The sequence below is a fragment of the Gallus gallus genome, chromosome 1, assembly GCF_016699485.2.
Source record: "Gallus gallus isolate bGalGal1 chromosome 1, bGalGal1.mat.broiler.GRCg7b, whole genome shotgun sequence".
Lineage (NCBI taxonomy): Eukaryota > Metazoa > Chordata > Aves > Galliformes > Phasianidae > Gallus > Gallus gallus.
Genome location: NC_052532.1, coordinates 166,228,141 through 166,255,845, shown reverse-complemented (window position 1 = coordinate 166,255,845; position 27,705 = coordinate 166,228,141). Strand labels below are relative to the sequence as shown.

At 38.5% G+C, this 27,705-nt stretch overlaps 1 protein-coding gene across 6 annotated transcripts in view; it reads right to left on the bottom strand.

Moving 5' to 3' along the window:
- Window positions 1–27,705, bottom strand: part of DGKH (diacylglycerol kinase eta) — a 172,343-nt gene that overhangs the window by 13,720 nt on the left and 130,918 nt on the right. For 5 of the 6 annotated variants that reach the window (XM_001232790.6, XM_004938670.5, XM_040657552.2 and 2 more), the window contains 15 exons: window positions 27,301–27,577; window positions 26,733–26,861; window positions 24,103–24,237; window positions 22,892–23,009; window positions 21,894–22,004; window positions 21,658–21,754; window positions 18,619–18,726; window positions 16,106–16,219; window positions 15,682–15,816; window positions 14,536–14,702; window positions 12,045–12,150; window positions 9,926–10,018; window positions 5,738–5,857; window positions 5,267–5,375; window positions 3,723–3,853 (listed from right to left, as the gene is read on the bottom strand). In XM_001232790.6, the coding sequence (XP_001232791.3) occupies window positions 3,723–3,853; window positions 5,267–5,375; window positions 5,738–5,857; window positions 9,926–10,018; window positions 12,045–12,150; window positions 14,536–14,702; window positions 15,682–15,816; window positions 16,106–16,219; window positions 18,619–18,726; window positions 21,658–21,754; window positions 21,894–22,004; window positions 22,892–23,009; window positions 24,103–24,237; window positions 26,733–26,861; window positions 27,301–27,577 (1,950 nt within the window). The remainder of the gene's footprint in view (window positions 1–3,722; window positions 3,854–5,266; window positions 5,376–5,737; window positions 5,858–9,925; window positions 10,019–12,044; window positions 12,151–14,535; window positions 14,703–15,681; window positions 15,817–16,105; window positions 16,220–18,618; window positions 18,727–21,657; window positions 21,755–21,893; window positions 22,005–22,891; window positions 23,010–24,102; window positions 24,238–26,732; window positions 26,862–27,300; window positions 27,578–27,705) is intronic. The other variant, XM_004938671.5, reaches the window with a different exon arrangement.

Sequence of the window (27,705 nt, the reverse complement as noted above, 5' to 3'; positions counted from 1 at the left end):
AGGCGTCTGGATGAGGAGCTACGAGATATGGTTTAGTGGCTTGTGGTAGCAATGGTAATGGGAGGACGGTTGGACTAGATGATCTTGTAAGTCCTTTCCAGCCTTGTGATCCTATGATTCTATAATCCAATGAAAAACCTGTAGGACACTTTCCAAACTGCAAGAAGCCACATGTATTTAAGTTCAAGAACTTCCAAATCTTTCAGAACAGTTCATGAGTAGAACTATTGGATAAGCAACATAGCAACATACTGTCAGATTTCAAAGATCAGAAAAAAAAACTGGTATTACGAAATTCCCAGAAAACTAAGCCACTTTTTCCATCAGCCTTCACAAAGTGTCATCACCAATGCCTATGCTATTGAGATCTATTGAGAACTAGAGATCTTAGTTTTGTTTCTATCTTAATTGGACATGCTGTAATGTAGATGAGACCAGCAAATCTCAAGAGATCTACCACAATTTATGCTAAATTCTGCCACAAAACAAACAAACAAACAAACAAACAAACAACCCCAAAACCAAACAAATAAACAATACCCCCCTATCTCTGAATTTCCATGTCTGTGTAATAGCCTGGTTTGAAGGAAATTAGGAGTTACACATTTTTGACACTAGATGCTATCTCAGTTTACTACTGATCTGGGGAAGTCTGCAGAAATTCTTTCATCTCAGGCTAAAAAGGTCTGCTACAGAAGCCTTCCATGCATCATTCCCAAAATGATCTCCAAAGATATCTAGACAGAGTATGACAAAGAAAACAGCCTGTTTTGTTTTGTTTTTTTTTCCTAGCTATGGCCTTAAAACTACAGGGTAACCTCTCCATATGCTCTCCCTACCCACTTAAACCATCTCTACGTCTTCAGCAGGGAAGGCTCAAAATATCCTATTAAAAAAAAAAAAAAAAAAAAAAAAAAGGCCCACAAAAACGTTGGGGAAGAAAAAGGTGATGAAAATTATTTCAACAGCTTGACAGGTTTTTCATCTGCATTACATAACAGTGATTAGCCTTCTGTCTGCTTAGCCAACAGCCTGTTTATTTCAGGTTTGCTCCAGAAATGTTGGTAGAACATACCACCAGCATAAAACTGTAGAACATTTCATATAAGCAGGGCTTACTATTGACATCTTCCAGATTAGAACCTATCCTAGTGGCACTCCCAGTGTCAAAGGACAACACAAGTTCCCACAAGTCTAGTAAACCATTTTCTGTGCAAGAGCTTTTCCTAAATGTGATACAATGAAAGACATAGATGAGGTTCCTCAGCATATTCTTAGCCTTTCACTCCTTATTAAGCTAACAAGAGACATAGAAAACCTTCATGGAAGACAACACTGCTATGGAGTTCTAAGGAAACATCACCCTAGTCCTATTAAATGTGTTGCAGTTCTGATTATTACTAAGTTGTATGTATAGAGACAAGGCTGTCAATGCTAAGAGTGACAGCATCTATTTCAGAGTCTAGTTTTCAATGAATTTAATCATGAAAGAAGGCTAAAAAAAATCACAATAAGCCCTCTTGCTGTAGTTTCTACAGCACATTTCACAATTTCCAGCCCTGCCTCAATGGAAAGAAAATCAAATGGTTGCAAAAGTCTAGGATTGCCCTAACTAATATCAGGAATATGAGGCTAGAGAAAGGGTATTTCTGGAGGGGATAGATGGACAGAGGTGTCCGGTTCCTCATGGAATATTTGCCATCTGCCACACATACAGCTAACTTGGAGTAGGTCCACAAGCTATGCAGGTATATACAGACATCCTACCAATTCTTCAGTCAAAGTATTTATCTATTTCAGTGACACTTGCAAAGCAAGAGAGTTTCATCAAACCCTTCTCCTTACTGCTTTTCATTTCTACTTCTGACACAGATAGAAAGGTGAGCCCAAGGGATTGAATTAATATGGGCAACTATTTTCCCATTGCAGACCTGAGAGGTCACAGGGGTAAATGCTGCACATGGATTAAGGGATTGTGAATCAATGACTATGCCAATTAATTTGGCAAGAAAGCACAAGCCTTGCATTGGAGGAGAGGCTGTAGACAGTATTGCTCACAGAAGCACCGAAGAACCATCTGCACATCTCAATAGACAAATGGAGAAAAAATCGGAAGGGCAGATTGTGATCTCTTGACTTCCTGTTCTACAGATCACATTCTACCTTGACACTAGTTCAGGTCACTGGTCAGAAAAATGCAGAGCCCCTGAGCCACTCTTAATTAGCTACCTGCAGAGATCAGGACCCAGACGTAATGAACAGGATGGGTGCTACATCCTGTTATTTAAGTTCAGTTCAGTTTAACATTGGTCTTAACCACCAACTTTGGCAGTTGAACTAGATTATCTTGGTACGTCCCCTCTAACTGGACTATTCAATTCATTTCAACAAACCTGACATCTTATTTTTATAAACATTCCTTAACATTTTAGCAAAATTTTGCATCGTATGATGCTAAATTTCTTAGTTAAACTTTAAATGTAACATCCATCACTGGAGCATTATGGTTGCTTGCCTGGAGGGACTGCCACGCAGTTCTCTGCAGGGAGGGGTTACCCTGTACAATCCTGAAAGAAAGGAATTTAATTTCCATGGAAAGAAGCTTATGTGATCTAGAACCAACAGATGAAATAATATACAACAACTAAACACATCATATCGGACACATCTATCTTCATCAGCTACATTCTACTGCAACTCTCACAGAGTGCAAGCACTACCTCATAGTGTCAGGACTGCAAACTATGTAAGAAACTTTACGAAAAATGGCTCATCTGCATGGAAGTATTGCTCATCTCTGGAGACTACTGCACTGTGGCTGGAGTGATGACTTGCACCCTAAATGTAAATGTTTGCCATTTATACAGTATCCTATTTCCTCCCTTACATGCTAAAAGCAGTTGCAAAACACATTATCAAGAACTCATTACTACCGAGTTCCTGGAAAAACTAATGTAATGAATCCCCAAAGATATGGCCCCTATTACATACAATGGATGCACTTAACTCATTCTTAAAAAAGACCAGCAAGCTCAAATAACCATCTCAGACTGCTAGGTAATGTTTCTCTCTGCTAAACTTTGAGGCAATTGGAAAGACAAAAGAAAACGTTCTTTTTAAAATCTATATAGCTAAAAGCAGGAAGAGGTTGTTTGGAAATGAGAAATGCTACTGTGAAAGTCTACTCTGATGCACAAACGTCAATGCCATGTGTGTCCAGTGCCATCATTTATTAAGCTCCTTGTCTCTCCCACACCTACTTTATCCATTTGATGCACAGTAAATCACTTGAAGCAGGTCAGCTGATTGCAGCTGCTGACCTTGCAGGAGATATATTCAAAATCATCATACCAGCTTAAGAAACTGATCCACACTGATCCTGATTAGTGGAAACAGTGATCTCTCGAAGATAACATTATATTACACTGATGTCAGTAAGATATCGACGTATTTTTCCTGTGCCTTCTGACATAAATTATAATGCTGTCATTCTGCATGAGGTGTAAAAAGGAAACTTCTCATAACACAGGTATTTCTGGTTTCAAATTACAATTCAGCACTAAGAAATTCAGGCCAAAGGACAGCGCATATTAGTTTATTGCATATTTGCACAGTGTAAGCCAAGCTAAAAGCATATAAAAAGTGCAGGGAAAGAAGAAAAGTTGGTTGTTGTTTTGTCAAAGAAAATGGTCAATAGCAGAAAAGTAGCACAAAGGAAATACCTTAAGATCTCGCCTTTCCAGATGTAAAAGCTCAGAGCCTCGGATGTCATGGCTGATGAAGATTTCTTTGTACTCTCCCAAACTGAGCAGATCCAGCCAAGCAGCAACTTCATCTGTGCCCCATTTTTGAACTACCAAAGTTAAGAGCAAAACCCCCTTAATTTCTACATGCTCAAATGCATTACAAGCAAAGGTTAGGCCAAAGAGAATGGAAAACAGAGTAGAATTGCCGTGCTAGCGAAGGGAAAGGTTAGAAGTGTCATTTCCAGAAAAAAACGACAATTTCCTTTTTACATGCAGGTTACAGGTTAGCAGTTAACATGAGAAAGTATCTAAACAAAGTTGGGGTTCTTTGCTTTGCAGCCATGCTTTTAGCTTTACTACGGTTTCTTCAGTAAAGCCTTTAAAACCTCATGTCTCTACAAATTCACACCAAACCATCTTAGGATCAGTGACGCATAGTCTAATGTTGTTCTCCTTCATACCATTAATTTGTTAGTTATCATCCAGGGAGAGGAGAAAGCCTTCAAAAGCTAATCAACAGGTAAAATTAATACATAAACCATACTTCATATATAGCAATGGCAGCAAGCAAGTTCAGTTTTAATTAACATTTTCTAGTACTAATTAATGCTACAAGTATTCTTTAAGCTACTTGTTACACAGGCCATGAATAAGCTCTCTGTAAAACATTGTTCTCTAAGGTTAGTTGCCCACATTAGTCCTAAAAAACAGCTATGCTACTTATTGGTACAATTTTGCAACATCATCCAATGCTGATTCAGTTTTACAGTGAAGTGAATCTGAAGTCTAATCTGAAATCTAGAAGTCTAAGCAACAGTGGCAAAATTATGCAGATTTTGCAGGTTGTCCATTAAAAAGACAAAGATGTGGAAACAGTTTTAGGACCATTTGATCACTGATTAACTCCTGGACATAATATTAAGTAAGTTCATGGATAACAGAGGGAAGAGAGGAGAGCGGAGTTTGTTCAGCTACTACTAATTAAAAGATCAATATTGACTATCATGGCTTTTTGTTTGACTTGCCCAACTTACTGAACTCAAACTCATCTGAAATTCAAGAATAACTGGTTAATTAAACCAGCGTGATAAAGGCATTACAAAGCTCCTGAAACTAACCTGAAAGACCTGAATTGAAGTTTCATGGGGAAATGATGTGTTTATGTATGGCTTGTGCTACTATGAGTTAATCAACTGTAACCATCAGCGAAGACACAGGTCCTGTTTCATGACAAAAAAGGTAGCTATCTAAATATTTGTGCAGTAGTTCTTTGGCTCATCTGATAGTCTTGGGATGTTACTGAATGCTTTCTAAACTCATTGAAGGCAATCTTCATCCTAATGAAAATACCAGTCAGTTCAACTGCCTTTCACTCTATCAGGGTCAAGAGTTTACAGTTTGGTGGAGTACATCATTTCAATTTTTATCAAAAAAAAAAAAAAAAAAGAAAAAAAGAAGGAGAAACAAAATTACATATTGCTCAAATGCTACTATTTTTCTTGTAATTTCAAAACACATACCAGGCTGAGGGCTCGTCTTATGCTTCTGAACTTTTTCTTTTTTAAACTTTGGCACTATGCGAAACACTGTACTTCTGTTGTTTCTTTTAGCATAATCCAGAGGGGGATCCTGCATGAGAGAACAGATGTAATAACTTTTAATTAACTTTTAACTTTAAATTAAATAGCATACTTGAGACAGTAATTCATAGTTAATCTCAAAAACTAAGACCAAATTTTACTTCTGTAAAGCATTATATCAGGATTTATTTCCATACCTGTTTCATTTCCTAAATAACCATTCAAAACATTTTCAAGGAGGGAGAAAAATATATAACAAAAAATATGTCCTATGCTTAGAAACTTGCTCACAGCAGACAGCATCATTACTGAAATTGTATTTCCAGATTAAATCAGAGAAGTCTGATTTACTCTTTCTTCTTAACAGAAGAATAATTCTAATTAGAAACAGGAAATATTAATCAAACTCACCTCATCATCATTTGGTTGAAAAACATAATAAAGCCAGGGTATCTCAGCAAGTTTTCTCAACTCTATTTCCACGCTGTGCAAAGCATCAGACAACAGCTCTTCATGGGGTGCTTCCAACTGCTGTTTATAAGCAGGCCAGAAAAGCAGTACTTTTAGTTTTGTTAATATATAACATTTAAAGCTAGATATGTTGTTACTACACACAAACCAATGCAAATAAACAGTGAAACAGAAGTCTTTGTATGAAAAGGGCTGTAGAAAAATTGAGTATGTGGCAGTAGGCCCAAGTTATTATTTGCGAAATTCTTCATATGATGGATCACTTTTTCAAGGTCAGATAAGAGGAAATGGATGGAATTACAGAATAGCCTAGGCTGAAAAGCACCACAACGATCATCGAGTTTCAAGCCCCCTGCTATATGCAGGGTTGCCATCCACTAGACCAGGCTGCCCAGAGCCACATCCAGCCTGGCCTTGAATGGCTCCAGGGATGGGGCATCCACAGCCTCCTTGGGCAACCTGTTCCAGTGTGTCACCACCCTCTGAGTGATCTTGTGCCTTAGCTAAGACACTCCATCCCTGAAGGGGTGATAAAGATCTGCACTATGCAGACTGCAGCCCCAGAGGGGAGACAAAAAGCCAAAGTTATCAGTAAAGGCCAAAGAGGAAAAGAAAGTGGTGGCAGTGTAAAAAGCTTGGGACTTCCTGGCCTACAGGAATTTGGCTCTATCAACAAACACTTTGAGAACCTCAAACCCCTGATCTGAAAGCTGTGCTCTTCAGCTGTTGCATGAGTCAAACTTGTGAGGAAGGGGAAAGGCAAACAGCTCATCCACAGCAAAGCTAGTCCAGGCTTATCTGGTTTTGCTGAAGCATCATTATGGGTCAAGGAAATGAATTTTGAATCACTTGGAATCACTAATAAAGCAATCTGAAGACCAGTTTTTCTCTTTGAAGTAAAAGTAGGCCCAAAGCAGTTTAAAACATCCTTTTGAAGAGGTCTAATGATGTTACATACAGGTTGATGCATTTTTAAAAAGGGATTTGTAAGAGAATCTTTGATTTCCAGCGCTGGAAAAAGATTTTGACTTTTTAGGAGTTTGGTGATAAATTAGAAGTCCGCATTCATTTATCTTACCTAACAGAAACTTCTTTCCTTTGCTTCAGTAGTTGGCACATATTACCACTTTTTTCAGAGTAGGGACTACTAAGGTATTGCTATTTACTACAGCTATATTGGAAATACCAGCTCCATCCTGCTGCAGTGTTTTCCCTCTCTTCTAAGGCTCACAGAATTTAGGGAAAGAATTTGGTGCCCATAAACAGACTCTGATCTTTATTTAACCTTCAATTTCTTCACATTGAACAGTTCAGTTAATTTTGAGCTGAGAGGATGACCCACTTGGCTTTGAAGAAGTTACAACATTTCTTGTGTTTTCATTTTTTACACAGTATTTATGAAGTCTTTTATTTTTATACAAATGAATGAAGTAAGCATTTCTCTCTCACTCATCTAATGGCTTGATTTTCAAAGATATTTTTCTTGAGGACAAAAAACTCTCATCTGATGGTAAGAATGTGTATGCATTACAATTATTGCCCCTGGGAAAACAAAACCAACAGAAACGTATGGTACATTTCTGGCAAAAGAGGAATCAGCGAATTTAGGGTAAATTCTCCTCCTATAACATCTAGAAAAAGATTTTTATACCTAAGATAAAATTTAACACTAAAGAAGAAGCATTTAAAATAAAGGACCTTTTCATTTTATTCCTGAACAAAATTTCTCATATGAAAATATCTCATTTCAGTGAGCTCAGATTATTTCATTCAACTGAAATGAAGCATATTGCCATCCTTCTCCCCCTCAGTATATTGGAAAATCATAGAACCATAGAATCATAGAATTGCTCAGGTTGGAAAAGACTTTGAAGATCATCGAGTCCAACCACAACCTAACCATACCACCCTAACTCTAACAACCCTCTGCCAAATCATGCACCACATCCAAATGGTTTTTAAACACATGCAGTGATGGTGACTCAACCACCTCGCTGGGGAGCCTATTCCAATGCTTAACAAACCTTTCCGTAAAGAAGGGTTTCCTGATATCCAACCTAAACCTACTCTGGCACAACTTGAGGCCATTTCCCCTTGTTCTGTCACCTGCCACCAGTGAGAAGAGACCAACCCCGCACTCACTGTAAGCACCTTTGAGATATTGGAAGAGAGCAATAATGTCTCCCCTCAGTCACTTCTTCTCCAGACTAAACAGCCCCAGTTCCCTCAGCCTCTCCTCACAGGGCATATTCTCCAAGGTAGAGAAGCCTTGTTGCCCTTCTTTGGACCTGCTCCAGCACCTCCATGTCCTTTCTGTATTGAGGTGCCCAAAACTGAATGCAGCACTCGAGGTGAGGCCTCACCAATGCTGAGTACAGGGGCAGGATTACTTCTCTAGTCCAGCTCACCACACCATTTCTGATACAAGCCAGGATGCCATTGGCCTTCTTGGCCATCTGGGCACACTGCTGGCTCATATTCAGCCGACCGTCCATCAGTAGACCAAGATCCCTTTCCATCAGGCATCTTTCCAGCCACTCCTCCCCATGCCTGTAGGGTTGCCTGGGGCTGTTGTAAAAAGTAAAAATTGAAATGGTGTGTTTGGAAAATATCTAGACAAATCATAACATTTTACCACTTCTCCAAGCTGTATTCCAGCCATCTGGGATATTCCACAAATCAGCTTCATTGTCCTATCTTTTCATTTCACTAAGAATATTTTTTCTAGCTATTTCATTATTTGATGTTACCTAGCTAATACCATTGTATGCAATCTATTAATCTTACAAAAGATGGAAGTTTGTATATGTATTTACATATACTCTTATATGTATTTACATTCCTCTTCAGAAGCCATAATGGAAGGACTCAGAGCTGGTAAATGGCAACCAGAGAAAAAGCTTACCAAGTAGTATAAGTAACAAAAGCAGCAATTTACAGCTACAGGGAGCTCTGATCACACAAGAGAGGAATGAAGGAAAACTGAAGAGACATAAAATTAAAAGAGGAAAACTACAGAAAGAATGTTTGCCAGAGGAGAAAGACTGGAAAACCATGTATGAAGGTAGCAGCTGACAGAGCAAGAAACGCCCTACATTTCATATATCCCTGATTGAATAGTGTGATTTAGTAGTCTAAAGTAGCCTCAGCAATTATAAAATAATGCCAATAAGGCTACCAGGATGTTTTGTTCTACTCCATTCCATTCTTAAAACTTAAGCGGTTACTACAGAACAGACTTATACCAATTTTCACTTGCAAAAAGGTATCTGAACCTGCCCCAATAAGTTTCATACCCTAACTGAGCCAAATTTAAACATTCCTACTAATATACATTTTTCCTTATAAACTCAACGATAAGGTATTAATACATTTGTTTCTGAATCCAAAGAAAATATAACTTTTACTATTGAGTATATTGTTACTTTAAAACTGGACAAGCAAAGAAAACCTGACCTCTTTTTTTCTCTTCACAATGTCAGATAAAGGTATTTTCTAATTATACGTCCAGGTACAACAATTCCTAAGCAGCCTTCATCATTGTAGGGACAGAAACACTAGCCAAAGGAGAAGATGAAAAGTCTTGAAGCGCCATCAGAAGTTTCTTGAGCACTTACCAGTTAAAGGTTACAAAATAATTCCTGCTAGATATTAAAATAAAGGTGAGATTTGCTTGCCTAAATTAGATCTGCAGAAGTTGAATATACGTGCCCAAACAGCTCTCACTCCAGGCTCTATTTAAACTCTGAAGGTGGTCACATAATAGAACTCTGGAAGTTCTCTGAAATGTTAAACCTCCAGAAGATGATTTATCTTTTTCTAAGATAGGCCTCTACGGCAGCAGGGAACGAATCAGCCTCAACAGGGATATTATTTTTCTCCACTGACTAATAAAAAGGGCAACCCAGGCAATGACTTATAGATGTCTGGAGTGATGGAAGATGCACACTAACCTAGGACAGGAATTCATAACTCATTCTGATTCCAGGCATAAATGTAATGTAAAATCTTCAACCTGGCCTTACAGAGCTGCTTACGGCACATCATAAATTCTGTGCTACTATTCTAAATCAAAGAACAAATCACACCAAGTATGAGGGAATAAAATCATGTATTTTGTCAACTTACCAAAGGAACTCTTCCTACTAGCAGAGATTCAGTTTCATTATGTAAGGCCTTCACATTGACAGCTATCTCCATGGCAGTGTTTCTGGTAAGGCTCTGGAGAACAAGAAGCATAAAAATTATTTGATGGGATGCTAGTTGGACTGAGAATAAGTACTTTGTGCTTACAGCATTCACCATGTATTCTTCTAGGAGAAATACATCAATTTATAGTGCTACACTGACAACTTCTTCAGCACTGAGATCACAAAAAAGAAAAATATATTATCTATTTACTGTCTTTTCTCAACTTTATTTAATATGACCTTATAAAATATTGAAGAGCCAGTGAGCAGCCCCTGTGAGATGAATTCATGATTTTCATGGATGGCAATGGACTGTTGATCTGAATCACCCACCTTAACTTTAGGATAAGTTAGCTGCTAGCTATATTTTAAGAACCAAAGGTTAACTAACATAGTTGCCATAAATAACATTAGGTTAGTTAAAACTATGTAGAAAGACTCCACCTAATTATTCATCTTTGGGTCCAACCCCTGAAAACAGCACTGTCAATTGTGAAGGGGACTCAGCCCTCTGCTCCCTTGGCATTCTGTGCATAACATTTGAGTAACAATTAAGCATGAAAATTTCTATGAACACATCCACAAGAACTGACCTGTATGTAGTAATATAATTTGCTGAACCTTTATCATGCCTCTAGTTGTGTCTGGAGACGTCTGAATAACTGTCTGCAGGTAGATGTCAGCTTACTTCACATACTGTTTTTGCTGTTTGCTGATATGAGTCTGGTCTACTCCTGCTTAGAACTATATTAGCACATCACCTTGCTTGATCTAATATGCACTGTTGCATAACTTCAGGATGAACACCCTAGACTGTGTATCTCCTCTACAGATGGACTGAACTCTTCACTGCTTCCAAAAGACAACAGACATATTTTCTTTGTGCCTCCAATCCAACCTTCCCTTTGGCTATTTCCCCACCACAACAAAATTCAGACATTCCACATATTGAGTCATTGAAGTGCCTTTCTAACATCCAGCACTCACAAAAGGGAACATCAGCTGAGTGGGATAACGATGAATGCAGAAACTACATATTCTGCTTTCTAAGATACCATACAGATCAGGAGGGGACTCTTCTCCCTCTTCTATAGACAGATTTTCCAATTCACATTCACATTAAGAAATTTCAGAATCTTTGAATGTGATTTCTATCAAACTGATCAGCTATTGGGTGTTCCCCTAGTCATGCAAAGAGCTGAGACTTCCTGCTGCTATGCAATCCAGCACACCTTCAGAATTGGCTGCTCCAAATGCCATGCTTCCCTTTCATTATATCAGACCTAAAATCAGAGGCGGATGTCGGTGGCATGGCAGTAGAGGATGAACCTTCCTGCCAATATCCCATTACATGTCGCAGCCGTGTGACAGATGGCAGTAGAGGGGCACTCTGACAGAATGGTGTCTGACATGAAGCGAAGGTGTGACATGGAATTCCTCCAGGCAGAGAAAATGGCACCCATCAACATTCGTTGACACTTGCTGAATGTTTATGAAGACCTAACAGAGGATGTGAGCACAGTGAGGCGGTGGGTGATGTGTTTCAGCAGTGGCAACAGCAACAGTGGGTCACCTATGCTGATGCAGACTGTTACGAGCACGGCATACAGGCTCTTGTTCACTGCTGGAGAAAAAGCATAGCCACTGGTAGTAACTATGATAAAGAACAGTGCTTTGTAGCTGAGAATTTGCTCTATCATCAAACGGCGTTATTGTATTTGTATCTGTTGTAGTTTCTATGGAAATAAATAGGAAAGGCAATACTTCAGGAGTGATCTGTGCATATCTCCCTTCACTTTCATCTTAGAAGAAGGGACAAAAACGACAGGATACAGCATCCATTCATCTGTTAAGCAATTTCATTTTAAACTTAGGTATGGTGAGTATATTTATGAGCCCTGATTATAAAAACATCATTAACCATCACTCAACATGTTGCAGTATGGGAATGGGGAGTACACACTGATCCTAGGTCACAACTTCACACATATATTTACTTGTAATGCATTCACTTAAAAATAATAAAAACTTAATGGAAACTTCTGTTCTTCCTTTACCTCAGGAAACCTTGGGTTGGCTTTATTTAATGCATGTGAACATGCATTAACAGCATGAGCAAGCTCCTGCTCCAAGAGGCCATGTATTTTTGCTGCTTCACAGATTCTAAAAAAAAAAAAAAAAAAACACAGGAAAAAGAGAAAAATATTTCTTACCTCCATTAAAGAACAATTTTTAAGAGTATACAATATTATCATAGGAAAAAAATAGACAACATTCATGAAATACTTAGGAAATACAGTTCTTTATAACAGAAGTTCAATCACAAGTATCACTTGAAGCAACTCAGCATCTCCTATAAATGACATCCATAAGACTGGAGATTTATTCTGCTATGACATAGCAAAATTTGTACCAAAAAATGTGGGGCTCTTAACCCAAATGAGGCACAAAGGAAAATGGTCACATATTAAGTTAACTTATTTGAAGGTATCTTAAAAAGCATTAAATATTCTTCATAAAGAATACCCACCAATATTCCATTACATGCTGTTACCGTGTAACAGATGGCAGCAGAGGGGCAGTCTGACAGAATGGCATCTGACATAGAAGTGCATATAAAGCACAGGTGTGACAATGAATTTCTTCATGCAGAAAAAATGGAGCTCACAGACATTCACTGACATTTGCTGAAGGTTTATGGAGATCTAAGAGTGGATGTGAGCACAGTGAGGCAGTGGGTGGTGCATTTCAACAGTGGGGACGGTGACAGTGGGTCACCTCTGCTGGTGCAGATTGTTACGAGCAGAGAATGTAGGCTCTTGTTCACACTGGTGAAAACGTATAGCTAATTATGGTGACTACATTGAAAAAGAGTGTTTCATGGGTGAGAATTTGTTCTTTTGAATAGCATTATTGTTTTCTTTGTATCTGTTGTTGCTTCCATGGAAATAATTAGGAGGCATTACTTTCATAGCAACTTAAGTAGATGCAGCTCTAGACAATTCCTATTCACTCACTGCAGCCCAGAGAAGCCAGAAGGCTGGAAAACCAATGATCTACATTGTTTTTCTATGTCTACTTAGATCACCAGCACAGAAAGAATGTAGTTCTTTTTATATTACCAGTGCTACTAAACAGGCACTCCAAGAATTACTTTTGATGCTTATGACAGATTATCATTCTGATGAATTTAACAGCAGCATCATAAAATGTTTCAATTAAATTGTTTTTTAAATAATTTTTTCTGTGAAAATTGCTGCATCTTCTTTACTGAAATGGCTTCTGAAAAAAGCCGTTCTTGAAAACAAGTAAGGCAATAGAATCAGTTCTATACCAGTAGCTCACTATCATCTCAACCCATGTATATAAATAAACTGAGACAGGGGAAGTTTAGGTCAGATATTAGGAGGAAGTTTTTCACTCAGAGGGTGGTGATGCACTGGAACAGGTTGCCCAAGGAGGCTGTGGGTGCCCCATCCCTGGAGGCATCCAAGGCCAGGCTGGATGTGGCTCTGGGCAGCCTGGTCTGGTGGTTGGCGACCCTGCACATAGCAGCGGGGTTGAAACTCGATGATCACTGTGGTCCTTTTCAACCCAAGCCATTCAATGATTCTATGATTGTTTCTGTGATATTATTGAAGTGTTCAAGGTCACAGAGATGAAGATTTTGAGTATTAAGAATGAAATGAAAAGCTACAATAACTATGAATGAGTAGATGAATGCAAAAGAGTATGAAGATACTATCTGGCAACTTGGGCTCCTTGAATGTTAGTGTGTTAACTGTTTACTTGTAAAATACTTCAGAAAAACTTTCATGTTTACTGAAAAGTGCTTATCTTTTAAAAAATGTGAATAAAAGGACTTAAAGGAGAAATAAAAATGGATGAGGAAGCAGTAATGGTGGAAAAGGAAGTCAACAGAAGAAAAGATTTGGCTGGTCAGAAGCTGCTGGAACAGGAAAATATTTTATGTTATTAAAAAAAAAAATAGGAAGAGTCAAACACCTGAGATTGATCTGTCCACAGTATGAAATATCAGGAATGTAGATACCTATACCTGTTATAGCCAAGATTCCCTCCATAACCAATGGAGAAATATTCCAGGACTAAGGCTCCTCTTGTAAAATGTGCACCAAAAAAACAGATCAGATGTATAGAGTTTTGTAAATATCAGTTAATTGACTACCTAGGTAACACGGCATTACTAGATAAGACGGATGCATCCACATTATTAACTTCTAATGTAGATTTCCAGGGTTTTCTTTTTCCCAGTAAATACGTTTTTGCTTTTGATTAAAATGAGATGCTTCAATTGAAAGTCTCTCCATAAAGAAGCTTTCCAGTTTTCTTTGTCTACTGCTCCTTCAAAAAGTCAGTTTTCTCAAGACTGATAATTCTGACCGATTACATACAGAAGCAAGTTGAGCCTCGAAAAATAACTAACAAAAGATAATAAAATACACACTACTAAGTCTACACATGCACTTGCATGAATGATTCAGTCTTGGTATACAGGTTGCCAAATTGAGTTTTCTTATTCTATTGTACCTCGTAATAAGTTCTTCTGCAGCTTGTGAACACAGCTGGACCTGTGTGACCTCTTCTTCTGTAGCCAACTCAACAGCCTGTTGAGGGTATAAGGGAGATCGAATGACAGATTTGCAGGAATCGTACTTCTGTTTGTCTTCCCAAGACTTCAAGGTGTTTTCAAAGGCCTGATCAAAACAAATTACAGGTTCAGTTCACAGCATTTGCAGCACTTCTGTTTATATATGTAAAAGCATGTGGAATTGCACACAATTTTATATAAATAATATAAGCTCTCTAAATCCTTACATTACTTTTCTTTTTTAAACTTAGTACAGAGAATAAGTCACTTCTGAAAGTGTCACTTCTCCCTCTCTTCCTCTTTCCCTCTCATATCCTCAACAAGTGTCTTCCAAAGTTGTAAGAATGCAAAGGCCGTCATAATACAAATACATTTTGTGAGGACAGTAAAATCAAATCTGAAAGTAAAGCATGGTTCAAATCTAAAGAAAAAAGTTAACATTTTAATAATAGATTTTAATAACTTTCATAATCATCAGAATACCGTTCCAATGCCATTAATTCCATGCTAAGTCCAACATCCAACATTCAGTCAGAGGACAGAGAACTGAGGGACAGTTAAGCCTTTAGCATGGTAATCCTAGATAAGTATGAACTTTAGTGGTTTTGTGACTAGATTCTGCTTGTGTCCATTCCTTCTGAACTGTCATATGGGATGTAGGGTTAGTAGGATGGAGAGACAAGAAAGAAATCTGCAAAAGCTATCATGAGAAACAGACATTATACAACCCTGCTACTTCTGCAATTTGCTAAACTTCCAGTATGTGGTTGTCTATACACCTAGTGCCTCAAAATGAAAATACATAAAATTGTGACCATTCTTCTTAGTATATGTTAATAAGAAAACAAGAATAGCGCTAACATAACTGACAAAGGCCAACGAAGAGCTGTGTCACTCATACAAAAGAACAGTTATATCTCTGGCTTATTATGGAAGTAATATAACTACAAGTAATTATATATAAGTTATATAAATAGTTACAGAACATTCTTATAAGCACTGTTTTTTCCTGTTATAACTAAATCAAAATACTACGGAAAATAATGTTAGCAAAGGTATATCACAACACACTTTCTGCCACATACTCTGTCTCGTGTTAGCATCTGAGCTCTGTTTTTATGTACGATTTTAATAACTCCTGGGGGCTGGATCCATGCCTCTCCATCGACTTGCACTGGAACCCCTTCATCACCAAGTATGGTGATCTTTACTGACCGACACTGGAAAAGAACAAACACATTATTTTACAGAGCCATAAATATTAATCAAGCTGACAGGCCACCTGAAATATGTTGATTACTAGGAGCTGTGGCATCTCTCCAGATTGGACTCAAGGGTGTAGCACTTTCATACTTCATCCATCATTAAAGGCAATTTGTTACCCACTAAAATTAAAACACTGTCAGTGCTTTATTAATGTGTGGGGCAGTGGTCATCTAGAGTACCCCCACACTTCAGCATCTCAAATTGATGACAACTATGCTATGTGCTTTCAAGTAAGAAACAGACCTGAGCTATCCGGTGGTGCTGCAGTTTGATAACTCTTGAAACTGCCATCTGCATGCTGCCAAATACGGCCACAACTTCTAGGATTTTATCATCAAAAGATGGGGCCCCAAATATCTGAAAGGAAAAAAAAATATTCCATTTTCCATGGTTAACCCAGTGCATGTTAAATGATAAACAAACTCATCCTTCCTTTCTTTAGGTTCACCTACAAATTCAATTTCAACATTTAAATTCATTTAAATGTCTTAGAATAACTACACCATCCCTACAAATGCCATACGAGTGAAATATCATAGACAGAAGGCAACTACTATCTTAAAGCAGCAATGACAACAACATTTCAAGCATCTGAATGGTATCCCTTTATATAAAGGATGGCACAGTTCAGTATGCAGACTAGAATGTTTTTCAACACCAGAAGAAGGGCTAGTTCAAACCTCCACTCAGCTAAGGTATTTAATATCTAAGAGGTTCTTGAAGTTGAGTAATGGTGTGGCTTTTTTCCTCAGAAATGCTTACCTTCCTATAGTCCGTATTCTCTGGAAACCAGTGTCTGAGCCCACTCTCAGCTTTGATAAATGCTGCCTTAATAGTGAGAAGAACCTTGTTTTCAGTGTAAATAATTATCTGCTGTAAATGTGAAAACTGCTTTTGCATGGAACAAACATCCTGATCCAGTTAAGGCTTTGAATTTCCATGAGTTTACAAAAGTGCACAAAGCCAAGTGTGTGCTGTTGGCAGCTGGTGTCCTACAGAAAAACTCAGACGTGTTAGAGGGGTATCCCAGGCTGGAGTTCAATTTGTTCAAGAGACATAGGGTCTAAGCCTACCCCTAAGGCCCTTGAAGACTGACCATTTCGTATTGGCATGGAACAGGGAGCAACAAGGGAGAAAAACAAGCAGATATAACTCCATTAAGGTTACAGTGGGTAAAGAGACCATTTCTCTGAGTGGTACTCAGGCAAACTTAATTGGCACCATGTGCAAACTAAGCTGCTTCAATGACACCAGACGCCATACAAGAGAAAAGCCTCCAAAGGAGCCCAAAGCCAAAACTAGTCAGGTCCTGCCCCTTGAAAGTGAATTCCCTGGAGGTGAAGAATAAGAGAATGAAGATCCAGGACTGCATAAACCAGCTAATCGCTGCAGCAATGTCTTAGGGAGGGTGAGGATGGGAAGCGAGGAAGAACTTTGTTCCCTGCTGTTCCCCTGACCAATGGGAGTCTTCACCCCAGTGCAGTGAGGTGGTTTTTGGCCCAGGGACTGAGGAAGCCCTCTGAGGCAAAAGGCTGCACAGCTGCCATCGTTCAGTACCCCATCCACGTGGCAACTGTTCTCAGACCATCCCAGGATGGCACTGAGGTAATTCTTGAACAGATGAGTGTCAAAGAATGAAAATGCAACTGCATTGGGCCTGGAGTCACAGCCATCAAGGCAACATCTTCCTTTTGTCCAGATAAGCAGAACTGGCAGCATTTCAGATCACCACCATCAATGACATCAGTCACTCAGGATTGCAGTAAAGCAGTGAATTACATTCCTAACTTTGTCCAGAATAAACATGTCACTTTTCTGGCAACAGACAACCACAAATATCAATAAAACTGCTCTAAGATATATACACTTGCTGTATGCCAGTATGACAGCTAGGACGGATCTCTCTCAGTGAAACGGCCCAGGGAGAAAAAGATCTCCTGAATAGGAGCTAAGCAGATGTTAGATATGCTTCAAGGCTATGAATGTGAACATGAAGAATATCAAAACATGACATACCCATAGCCAAATATAAACATAACTGCCATTCTCTGACATACACCCAAACTAAGAAAAGGACATTCAGGATTTTTTTGTGTGTGTGTGTGTGTGACTTTTATGTATGTATTAACCAGAGAGCAGTAAGTCGCAAGAAAGCAAAAGCATTCTAGTGAAAAAAGTCCTGGATTGTTGATATTAAAACCACACTCTAATTTGCAAGTACAGTTTTAGGTGAGTCAGATCTCACAGTAAATTGGGACATTCAGAACTGGGATGATCTGCTAGCAATTACAATGGCTGCACTGGGCGTGAAGCAGAGAGCAGCAGTCAGACTGCTTCACACTGTAAATCATTCAGGTATCTGAGTAGTGCAACGTTTCTCCAGAGATTTCAGGCAGAAGAGAAAAAAAGCTCAACGAAAATAGTATTTAAAAAGCAGATTACTATCCTCACTTAATTACCAATCAGTAAATGTATCCGTCCTCATTTCTGAATGACCACCCATTAGCTCAAAGCTGTTTGAAAAGAAGGAGGAAAATTTGGATATAAACCGTGTGATTATCTTTGCCCTTTTTCCTTATTGTTAGAATGTAACAGAGGAATGTATGCATTGAGAAACCACATTTACAGCAGAACACGACAAAAGACAATGCGAAATCATGATATATATATTCTCAATTAAAAAATCAAACACAAGAAGATATGGTTTAAACTCAAGTAGTCTCCCTGGAAGGTTACTTCTGTTCAATATTACTCACATCATCTTCCTTGGTTCCTCCCCAGAAATTGGTCCCACCAGCATAGCTGGGAATGTTTAGCACAGCTATGCCCTGCAGACTTGGAAGAGGGATGTACTGTCCATCACACTGTAATGGATAAAAGCTCATTCAGTATATAAATAACGTGAGAACAGCAGTTGGCTGTTTTAATACATGAAGAATCACTAGAGCTGTCGGGGAGGACAGACTCATTAATAGGTTGACAGAAGCCCATTCCACCCACACTGCGGAGCAGCTCTAATAATCTTTTCCTCACCAATTTCAGCAACGATTTTTGCAGAGATGATGAGTCTCTACAGCAGAGGTGTTCTACGGCTCTTCCAAGAAGCATTTTAACACTCCTAACTCCTACATTTCTCATACATTTTAACCATGTGCTGTCTATCAAGGATTACAAACCTCTGTGCAATGAGGAAAGCTAATTTTTTGAGTGTACATGGTTAAGACAGTAATGCCCATTGACATTACAAAAGCTTGATTCACCCATCCAGTATCTGCACTGCCAAAATTGCAATTTGCTCGTTATTTATGTAATCTCATTAAGTGGAAAAAAAACCCCACAAAAGCCCAACACAAAATCAATTATAAAATATAAAAACATATTGTGGCATGGCCACGGACATGTTAAACATGAGCACTGTTAGGACTTGTATACGGGCTTCCTGCATGAATAACACATTCTCCTCCCAAAAGTTCAAGGACAGATCTAGGACTGACTCCAGATTTGTCACCTTGGCTGTGTAGAGGAGTTTGGTGGGGAGGGCTTGCAGGTAAGAGGTTGGTCCTCTTTACAGAATCACAGAATGGCCTGGGTTGGAAGGGACTGGAAGGGACCTCAAGGATCATGAATCTCCAACACCCCAGCCACAGGCAGGGCCACCAACCTCCCGATTTAATAGCAGACCAGGCTGCCCAGGGCCCCATCCAACCTGGCCTTTAACACCGCCAAGGAAGGGGCATCCACAACCTCTCTGGGCAGCCTGCGCCAGCACCTCACCACTCTCATAGTAAAGAACTTCCCCCTGACATCCAAACTGAATCTTCCCTCCCTCAACTTAAACTTTATCCTCTAAAAATCATAAGCAACAACAAGTGCTAGTCAATACAACCACAGAATCATGTCAGTCAGGTCAATCTCACTTTATTTGTGATCAGAGGACATCTACAGTGAAAAAATCCTTGGCCACAAGTGCTGTCCTGCAGCAGCACCACAAGTGTGTATTTAAAGTGAATAGGACATGTAAGAACCTACATGCTGGATTCAATGTTACTTTGGAGATGATGAATTTGCAGGCAAAGTTTCTTTTAAAGAAGACTGCTAAATTACCAAGTTACTACTGCCATGGAAATAGAATTATACAAATGAAGTAGAAACCCCTAGAAAATAAGGAGGTAGTCTTCAGTAATTGTATCAAGAGGAGAAAGAGATGCAGAATATTTCCAGAATATGATTAGTATTTTCTTTTTATGCTTTAATGTCAGCAACAAGAAGCAGTTTAACATTTCCATCAAAATATGTCAGTAGCCAACATATGCTCTGATATTAACAGATGCTGCATAGCCATTTGTATTTGTATTTGTACTGCAGTAGAGGTTTGCCTCCAATTCCTGAAAGTGATATTTTTAATTTTCCAAAGCTGAGCACCTCATCACAAATTTTAACATAAGGCTGATATTATGCAAGGCAATAACAAATATGAATTTTCTACTTGCTGTTTTACTTGCAGATACATTAAAAAATAATTACAGAGAGGTCAGATACAAATACCTTTTTGAATCTTATTTGAATCTTATTCAAATATTGTTAAATTAGAATTCCATCTGCAGCATATATAATGTTCTTTGCTGTCATTATATTCACTAAGTACTGCATAATTCCTTGATAATTATTCAGTTGTTAGATAACAACAAGCTGATTCTACCATACAATATCCTCCTAAAGCTCAGTGAGAGAAAGAGCTCCAAGGTGTTCAAGAAACATGTAGATGTGGTACTCAGGGACATGGTTTAGTGGGGAAATATGAGTGGAAGGTGGATGGTTGGACTGGACGATCTTGGAAGTCTTCGAGGCCTTGGAGGTCTTTACCAACCTTAATGATTCTATGAACTTATAATGATATATGACATAACGTAAATTTATGATGTTTATCTTCATATAAACAACATGAAATTCCACTTAAAATAGTTAGCATGAATTAAAAAAAGACACTATTTATTTTCTCTGTCAACCTCCAGCCTAAATATTCTTTGAGTGAGTCTCAAAGACTCAAAGACTCAAAGACTCAATCATGACTGTCACACAGCCACTTCGTGCATTTGGTAATTGTTTATATCATCCCCTGTGAAGTCCTAGTGTTGTGAATAAGACTTAGATTTGGTGCTAGAACGTAAAAAAATGATTACGTTCAGATAGTTTATACTGCATTTGTTGTTGCCTTCTCTTGCTCTGTGTGGCTAACTCAAACACCTATTTGAGAAAGTCTCTGTAGGTGTAGCTGTGCTTCTTGTGATGCTCGCTCAGAATCTTTCCTCTTCTGTCTGAATTTTTTTCCTTAAGGCCATCTGTGTGCTCTCTCTATGTGTGTAATCCAGCTGTCAGATAGTTTAAAATGAACCCGAAGGATTAAAATTCAGTAACCTTTTCCTTCTGTTTAGCGTACGTTCATTTCTGTTATTGTCCTTAAAGCCCCATCTTTCAATCTAAGGCAGTGCATATTAAAAAACACCCGTTATATATTATCTAAGCAACATATTCTGAACATTTTTTTTAAAAAGCATTTACAACAAACATGAAACCAGGTATCTTGAGATATTTAAATACTGACATTTAACTCCAATAAATCACTTGGGGATTCGCCTCTTACACAGAATGTTTTTAGACAGTGCATTTGAGGGAAGGATTTTACAAGCCTGAGCTGACGCAGGAACTCTGAAAGTTCTCAAGGGGAGTCATATTCATCACTACATCTTAGAGAAGCAAAAAAAACCCAGTTCCTTCTACCTACGAGCAAAAATTACCTCGAGTTGAACTTTTTGTTCTAAGTTCTTGTAAGTTCTCTGCAGTAGCTCTTTTGTGCCAAGAACTCCATACCACATCATGTTTTTTGTCCGACTTCTGCAAACAGGTAAAATAACAGATTGAAATACACGTTCTGTCTTGTGTTTGTAGGAGAAAGAAAAAGCGAAGAACTCAACTAAAGAGATAAGGAAACTAAAATGTATAGAAATGTCTCAGCTCTGTTACTGACAGTTACCTGCATTTTTCAGGGTGCTCCTCTCGCTTGTTATTAAATTCAAGTGAAATTTTTGCATCTAACCCAATTCCAAAATAGTTGTTCATGACACATTTTTCTGAATATCCCTCCCTTTTAGAAGAAAAGAGAGAATTAGTTGTAGGTTTTTACAGTTCCCAGGCACACAGAACTATGACCGAGATGCTGGATGCTCTCAGAGCAGACACATCAACAGGATACATGACAAGACAGTTCCTCTGAACCTCCTTGAGGAAGCCTAATGTTTGTCAGAGACAGACTGGCTGCTGTCTCCTTTACAAGTGCAAGTAGCTTCTGGTAGGACAATGAAGAAACTGTAACATACCCCAATATCTCCACCAAACCCAAAATAACAGTGGAATAGAGGGAAAGATCTGCCTTGTACGCAGTTCTGAGACAGCAGCACCAAAGTGGTCTGAGCACCAAGGCTGCATTTAGACATGCTGGCGGTGCTGGCAGAGCAGTGCTTTGTTTTAGAGTCTCCATGCAGGGCCACAGCCCACAGCCCAGATGACATTCGTAAGTCTCTGTCAATGCTACATCCAGTTCTGGGAAGCAGAGACAATTAAGGACACAACATTCCTGCCTTACTGTCCCAACCCTTAGGCAGACACTTCTTCCTCCACCCCAAAGCCCTGCTTCAATGTTTTCCTGGCAGCTTAGCTTGCGTGCAGACCAGCAGTTCAGGCAAGAGAATCCAATTCCGATGTACTGATGTTCTTGCTCACTCAGAGACTGTGCAAGGATTAAGTAAGCAAATGTTTTCCATTATTTCTGCTGGTACAAGACAATTCTGGGCTACTCATAACTAAGGGCTTATTCTAAAATGGCACAACCCAACGTGTTTTCAGACCTTGAGGTCTACAGAAAATAGACAGCAAAACATAATTTCATAGTGAAAAAAAATTATGACAAGCTAAGAAGCTTAAGTGAAGCTAAGTAAAGTGAAACAGTAAATTTTGAAAAAAAGAATTGCTTACAGTGAATCTGGATCTGGGTCAATAAATGGTGTAGCACCAAATGGATCGATGTTAGCTAGTAACATTTTGCTAATAATTGAACTTCCTGCAATAGAAGCAGCTAGGCCAGCCCTTAAACCTGATAAAAAGAAACAAAAATAGCGAGAAAATAACTAAACATTTTTGATTTATTAAATAGAGAAACATACACTGTCATAATGTAAGTGATATAATTCTGAGAAACAAAATACTCATCGAACACTTGCATGGAGGGATTGAGATATATCTTAGTTTTTATCTATACTGAATCTTTTCAGGATTCTAGCTGTCTTGAACAGAAAGTCAGTTATGCTGAGGTGTGGCTAAATCTTTAGGTAACACCACTGAAAAAGATAAAAGAGAAAATTCAAGATTTCAGGCCAACATTCAATGGTTGGCATACAACCAAATCAGCCATCTAACATTCAGAAATATCATTAGAGTTTTTACTCAGTCTGATTTTCATCTCCAAACTCATCACAATTTTCTTTCCATCCTGTCCTTTCGAAGGCAACTGTCATAAGATCAACCTTCATGTGGTTGGTTCTGCAACTAGCAACTATCGCAACTATCCTTCAGCGAATGCTTACATGTTTAGCTTCGTAAGCATGAGCTGAGTGAGAGGCTCCTAAAGACCTGATGACCTCTCCATGCCTACTGTGACTGCTGAGCACAACACAGAATACTATGTAGTGCAAGGAGATAGAGGGAAGCACTTTCTAAAAGCTTTTGCTTAAATTGACCTAAAGAAAAATGTAAGCTCATATCCATCATTCATTAAATGTATTAACTAAGTTAGTTAAAACAGTGATTTTTTGGTGCCCCTTACTATTAATTGCATTTGGATAGGAACAGATTTGTTTCAGCTGTACAGGAGCTCAGACCCTTAAGAGCCTCCATTGGTTAGGATGAATGATAGAAGATCCTGCATTCCAATTTTTCATCAGCCAGAATCAAATGCAACACTTATGCTACATCTGGTGTTGTGCCAAATGACCAGCAGTATTCTACATTCCTTGGCACTTCCTACTACACAGTAAAACATGCAGGTGTGTTTGTCAGTTCAGATGAATTTGGATAGTTCTATTCCCACGTAGAGCACCAGGTGTGAAGTATTATTTGACAGCAAGAAGGAGAACAGAAGGCAATATTAACAGAGTGTGAGGAACACCAGATCTTAAAATCACAATTACCTGGGCAGATAATCCTAGTGTTAAGGACAGGGAGGTTCTCTTTGCTGGCAGCCAAAGCTGGAGCAGAGAAAGAACCTGTCTGAGAATGGATACCTCGACTTGTACGTCGATCGGGAGATCTTGGTGCAGTTTTACCTGTTCAGAAGTAAAAGGAAGAGAACTTACTAGAGCTATTGTGGTACGTACCCTGTTTTTACAGCCTTGAAAGTATTTCAAATGCATTTATCTGTTATGCTTCAGTGAGAAACTTCCTTGTCCCTCACAATATTTCCAAACACACATCTTCTAAATACCAGGAAGAAAACTCAGAACTGGAGGGACTACGACTGTTTACATGGGTGAATAGTGATAGGACAAGGGGAAATGGTTTTAAACTGAGACAGGGGAGGTTTAGGTTTGATATTAGGAGGAAGTTTTTCACACAGAGGGTGGTGACACATTGGAACAGGTTGCCCAAGGAGGTTGTGGATGCCCCATCCCTGGAGGCATTCAAGGCCAGGCTGGATGTGGCTCTGGGCAGCCTGGTCTGGTGGTTGGTGACCCTGCACATAGCAGGGGGTTGAAACTCAATGATCACTGTGGTCCTTTTCAACCCAGGCCATTTTGTGATTCTGTGATTCTATGATCAAGTTTCACAAAAATGCAGACCAGAAAGAAAAAAAAATCAGTTATTATTAAAGAATAAATGTCAATGAATTAATATGAATTTGAACTTAAATTTAAGAAGCATTTACTTATAAATATACCTATACTATATATTAAGTATAATATAATAGAAACCAAAATATTATATATTTATAGTAATTCTGTTACAGATGGCTATTATAAAACCCAGACATAATCCTTGCTCTAAGCAGTGAAAATGGACCTCCTGCCTGCATCAGGTTTCTGAAAACATCAACCAAAACTTTGATATCTTTATCTACAACCAAACTGAAAACTGGAAGGGAAGGGAAAGCGACATTCAGATATTACCTTCTGCAGTTATAGAGATCACAAAGGAGATCAGTTTGCTGTTTATTTTTCACAAATAGCAGGAATTCCCCAAATAACTGAAAATATTTATCTGTTAAAAATTTTACAGAATATGGATGAAGAAAATCTTGCAACATGTAAATTTGGCAGCTGGTCAAACTGTTGGTGACAAAGTCAAGTAACAGCCCAGGAAAAAAAATGGGAAGAAAATCAAGGGGAAAGTGAAAATAGAATCACAGAATCATAGAATCACTCAGGTTGGAAAAGACGTGAAAGATCATCGAGTCCAACCATGACCTAACCATATGACCCTAACTAACAACCCTAACTAACAACAAATACGATAAGAATAGGAGCCAGCAGTGTGCCCAGGTGGCCAAGAAGGCCAACAATGCAGTACAGCTACTTGTATATAGGCATGTTAAAACACTGTATGTTAAAACACTGTATGTTAAAACACTGTAACGTTAAAAAAATGAAACAAAATGAAGTTAATTAACATATGGAAAAACATTACCTTCATCAAGTGACCAGAAATAATCTCAGAGGGTAAAATATAATATTCAGAACACAATTAACTTATATTTTTATTTACACTACTGAAAAATTCACAGTGCTATTCATCCAGTCTGTTCTCTCTGTACTTGGGAACAAGGCAGTTACATTAAATAGGAAAATCAACAGAACAGCTGCTCTTTATTTGACAGATGAGGCTCATGGGGATAACTACAATAAAGATAAACTTTTGCTGTTCATGCTCTAAAAACAACACAGCCCTAATGAGTAGAACTGATGTTTCATTGCAGATAATTGAACCCATGTTTCATGCTTTCTCCCTAAGCAGCTATCTCCCACTGACAACATTAATATGCACTCTATTTTACGTATTTCAGATGTATGAAGAATAACACATCTCTGCAATAGGCACAGAAACTGTACTACCAAGAAACCAGGGGTTTTTATATATATAAACACATGTGAACACGTGTTTAATTTTATTTTGCATCAGTGGCATTAGGACCAGGTCATTCTTAGTGCCAGCACCCTCTGTGAGATGGAACTGTTGGAACTGCACAATCAACATGCATTGTGTTGGTTAGAGGTTAGAGCCTGGCTGAAGGTTAGAGGAAGGGGGCCAATGGAGAGACAATCATGGTACAAAGTCTGATATCCATTCTTGGAGAAAAAGACGTGTGAGATCCTGAATCAACAGAAGCCCCAAGGATCTAATGATGTATTTCTAAGGTAGGAACCACTGACACAGACACCAGCTTTAATGCAGAACCTGAGGAGGACAGCATCTCGTGAAGATGTGCTGTGGCTTAGGGTAAGTGAGGTCCCTCACAGACAGACCTTTCACTGCAGCCACTCGATGACAGATTTTGTAATGGACACGTGAAGGAGAGACTCTACCCTATCATTTGAATGTGTGAATCAGTACCAGTCTGTGTCAGGATATAAGTTCCCAATACTATTCCATAAATACTACTTTTCGCACAGTAACCAAACATTTGAATAGCCCAAATGAAACATTATAGACAAAGAAGATGCTTCTCAGAGAGCAATAAAAACAGTGCAAATAATCAAACCTTTTTTAACTATGCAGCCAACTATGGCTGCAGACTTTAAAAGGATTTTATTACTATTTTACTCACTTGGCTGGGATTCAAATTCCTTTGTATCTTCCTCTTTTTCCTCTTCTTTGGATTCGTCCAACTCCTTGCTATATTCTACTGGGGACTGGTTCACTTGTTCTTCACTATGAGCATTCTGCTCATCCACAACTGCTTATTTCAAAAAATAAAATCAAATAAGAAAAAGTTTGAAGATCTCTACAGAAAATATACATAGAAAGAAAACTAGCATTAGTTTTTTTTTTTTCTCTAGCTTTAAGTTTAAAAATATTAGCAAGAGATTTCTATTGCCTCTCCAGTGAAAATGATTCTATAGCAGTCCTTTGCCCGTTGATAAAATTCCATCAGAAACTGTCATTTTCTGAAGGTTAATAATTACAGAAGACATGTATACATGCACACACATACATAAATATGTATTCATATATGCAAACAGACCATCATCAACTACTTAACATGCTGCATTTCTGTCCTTGCAGTTCGTAATAAGCATATGCATGTAAGAATACAAATTTCAAGCTTCAATGTTAAAATTTATGTTAGCTTAAAGAAAAAAAAAACATCCTTATCAGTAAAGACGAATGTGCACCTTTTTCTGCTTGTTCGATGATCTGCCTCACAGCCTTCTTTAAGCTGTTTGCTCGGAGCATCAACTGTTCTCTTGGTTTGAAGAGTTTCTGGGTGGAAGACTTTGCAACACACTCTGCTAATTGCTCTTTACTTTCAGACAAGGATTCCTCACTTGAGAACTCCTCTCCTTCTTCTTCAACAATGGGGGGAGTGATGCCTGGGAGAATAGGAGCAGCCTGGGCTTCTGTGTGAAGCGCTTGGAGCAATAGGTCAAGCTTCTCATTTAGCTCTGAACACTAAGAAAAGGGGGAAAGAATATACATATGCTAAAAAGCAATGAAGGAGAACATCTTGAGGAAATTAAGCATGATATTACAGAGAGAGATCTACGTCTTCCATATGGCATGAACTAACATTGTGCCTA